Below are 3,139 nucleotides of genomic sequence, written 5' to 3'. Positions count from 1 at the left end.
ACAAGGCGGCTGTTTAAAGAATACTTGAATATATTACCAAGGTAAAAACAAGGGTAATTATTGTTACTACCCAATTATAATTTAAAAAAAAAAATTTAATTTAATCCAAAGAGTTGTTTTACAAAAATACATATGTTACCTTTTTACAATGCTGCAACTTTCGGCGCATCACTGCAAAGTGTGCCTAACTAATTAAGCAGCAGCAGCAGCAGAAGTAACATTAACCTAGCAATAGTATTAGAAGAATAGAAAGAGAGAAAGAAATTAAGTGGCAACTATTAAATTACTCATATTAGATATGTGTGTATATATACATATATGTACTTTAAAAATTTGCAGTGGCAGAAGAGAGAGAGTACACACAGCTCCATTATGTAAATAACAAAATTAAAGCCAAAATAAAGTGAATGATGATTTGGGACCATGGCAAGGACAGAATTTAAGAAGTACAACCCTAACTTGATAGGAACCATACTTAGATAATATTGGTATATTGTATTATACACAATTGAAAGATTTCGACTTGATGTCACTATATAGACCACTTCCTCTTCAAAACCCCCAATGCTCAACTACTCTATTAAATAAGGCTGGGAAAAAAAAACTGAAATACTAAAGATCGACTTAATTAATTATCTTCAACATTTTTGAAAGTTGAAGATAAAAGAAAGTTGTGGACTTCGAAAGCCCTTTAATTCGTAGCTGAGATAAAAGAAAACCCCATTCAATACTGTATTCTTCACTTGGTTTTACCATGTATATCCACAGCAAATGCAAAATACGAACTCATCAGGGCTCTGCATCAAAAGTCAATGAACTTTTTCCTTTGTTTGAAAACACAGATGGAATTGTCGGCAATACTGTGGTGGCATTGGGCAGTCTTAATAGTTGAGGAGCCATAGAGACCGAAGGGCATTCTGGTTCTTCTGGTATAGAACATTCCATGTTTACACCAAATAGTCTAAGGCGTTTAGCCACAGTATTACCACGGTGCACAACCGGCTGCACTGAATCAATTGCCATAGGAACAATATCCCCACCTTGTGGCAGTGCTGCCCCATTAATAATTTGATCACCATGTGACCCTGATGACCTTAAATAATAAAGGGAGCTACCGGACCCAGAATTCACTGCATTGTAATTGTACAAGTCATGAGTGCCACTTTGAAGGTACTGGTTGTGGTTGTGGTTGTGGTTGTGGTGGTGATGATGTTGAAGATGATAATGTTGATAAGGATGAATGTTATAGTTCATCTGTTGCAAATGTTCGTAGTGTCGAGACACTGATGAGGGCTGTGGTGTTGAGTATAGTCTGCTAGGCCATCGAAGTGAGCGATCGAAGTGTGGGTAATTTGTAAGATTTGGTGCCTCAGGGCGGCGCCTCCAATCTATATATAATCGGTCTTTACCTGACTCTCCAACACCTCGCTCGAAGGAGACTATGTCACCAGCATCGAGCTTCTTCTCCTTCACGAATCGGCTCCACCCTTTAGTCATCACATAGCTTTGGCTACTGTTCCAGTACGAGTATCTGAACCGCCACGGCTTCCCGTTTCGATCTTCAAAGCTCAACAATAGGCCCTTCTCGTTGGTGGAGTCTAGAGGGAAGTGCTTCTCCGCATGTTGTTTTGGAATGACCAGGCGGTTTAGCTTGCCCACATCACTTGGTGTGACAACCTTATCAAACATATGCTCTTTCTCAATAGACTCATGATGAGTACTAACACCAACACCACCACCGCCACCACCACCGCCAGTTGCTTCAGCTGCTTCATCATAATTATCATTTCCTAGCGATAACTCCATCAGTTGTAGCTTGCTGCTGAAATTTTTAGCTTCAGCTGGTGCTAAAGCTTGATCATAAGATCTAGCCACAGCTTCTTCTTGAGCATGATACTCAGATTTCCCTAGCCATAGGTTTTGGTGATAGTGAGGAAGAAAAGCTTTGGACTTGGAAGAAGCAGAAGATGAAGAGGAAGAAAGAAAAGACAACTTACTTGTTTCTCTCATATTCTCTTCCTCCTCCTCTTCTTCTCTGTCAGAAAACCCTTTTTCTTCTTGCAAAAACTCCATGATAATTGATGACCCACTTCCAATTTTAACCTGATTTGCACTGGATCTTCGGAATAAAATGACAAGCCAACCTTAAGGCAATAATTAAAAAGAAAAATTAGAAGGTGGGTCTAATTAAACCCTCATGGTCAAATAGGTACAGTATCTATATATATATACATATATACACAAGCTAAGTTAGACCTCACTCACCTGGCAAATATTTATGGTTTTTCTAGAACAAAAGAATCGTTTACCAGATTTCTGAGGCCCCAGAGATCCAAAAGGAAGCTCAGCTTATAAAGGGTCGGCGCCTTCTTCTTTGACCAAGAATTGGTGAACCCTAAACAAGACAATTGCCATGGCCGAATTAACAAGGTCAAGTTGCAATTGTTGCTATTGTTGACCTGTCTCCCTAGCTTGAAAAACTTCTCTTCAACTACAGGAGAAGTAGAAATTTTTGTTCATACAATTTGTTGTTTAAAAGAGAAGAAGAAGAGAAAGGAGCCAAGAAATTAGGGAGAGAGTGTACGTAGGGGCCCATGAATAATTGGTTAAGTTTGGGTCATGTGAGCTTGTCCTTTTCTTTTTTCTTTTTTTTCTTTTTTTTTAATCAGTGTTATTAAGCTGTACATATCTTCTGCTCTATTTTAAGACCCAACAGTCCAGCGCTTCCAGAAGAAAATGGTTTAATTGTGATAGATGTGAACTCCAAGTTACGCAGTTATTTTTATTTTTTTTATCTTGAGTTTATATATAAGTATTAATTTAGGCCAGTAATAGAGAGGGCATGTTCTAGCTATAGTTAGGTTGTGTTTTTGACTTTTGATGTCATTGATTGTGTGCTGGTCCTGCTAGTGGGAAAAGCTAGGCTAAGGGAATGAAGCAGACCGACCTGCAGGCGCGCCTTCCTTCTTATCCCTTGCTCCTAGTGGCAAAGATTCCTGTAATCACATTTCACAGAATATATGGAACCCCAAAGTCTACAATCTAGATCAACTTCATCCATCACCCTCATCTCTATTCTCTATTATTGGTTGACACTTAACCCCTAAGTTAAATAATTCAAACAAACAAATATTAATAA

General features: G+C 38.5%; 1 protein-coding gene across 3 annotated transcripts; it reads right to left on the bottom strand.

Moving 5' to 3' along the window:
- Window positions 1–459: 459 nt before the first annotated feature.
- LOC126696878 (B3 domain-containing transcription factor NGA1-like) lies at window positions 460–2,653 on the bottom strand. Of its 3 annotated transcripts, XM_050393613.1 has the most exons (3): window positions 2,266–2,647; window positions 1,998–2,144; window positions 460–1,907 (listed from the first exon to the last, which is right to left on the bottom strand). In XM_050393613.1, the coding sequence occupies exons 2-3, from the start codon at window positions 2,071–2,073 to the stop codon at window positions 790–792; spliced, it is 1,194 nt and encodes a 397-aa protein (XP_050249570.1). In that variant the 5' UTR covers window positions 2,074–2,144; window positions 2,266–2,647; the 3' UTR covers window positions 460–789. The 3 variants fall into 3 exon arrangements, with proteins under 3 accessions (XP_050249570.1, XP_050249569.1, XP_050249568.1); XM_050393612.1 differs by having other exon boundaries at window positions 460–2,144; window positions 2,310–2,653; XM_050393611.1 differs by having other exon boundaries at window positions 460–2,144; window positions 2,266–2,652.
- Between the last annotated feature and the right edge of the window lie 486 nt (window positions 2,654–3,139).

This window comes from Quercus robur, chromosome 8, assembly GCF_932294415.1.
Source record: "Quercus robur chromosome 8, dhQueRobu3.1, whole genome shotgun sequence".
In the NCBI taxonomy this organism is placed as follows: Eukaryota; Viridiplantae; Streptophyta; class Magnoliopsida; order Fagales; family Fagaceae; genus Quercus; species Quercus robur.
This window is presented reverse-complemented; position numbering and strand designations above follow the sequence as displayed.

What these genes read in the sequence shown, in the direction of transcription:
- LOC126696878 (XM_050393612.1), bottom strand. Translation starts at nt 2,073, where the DNA reads ATGGAGTTTTTGCAAGAAGAAAAAGGGTTTTCTGACAGAGAAGAAGAG.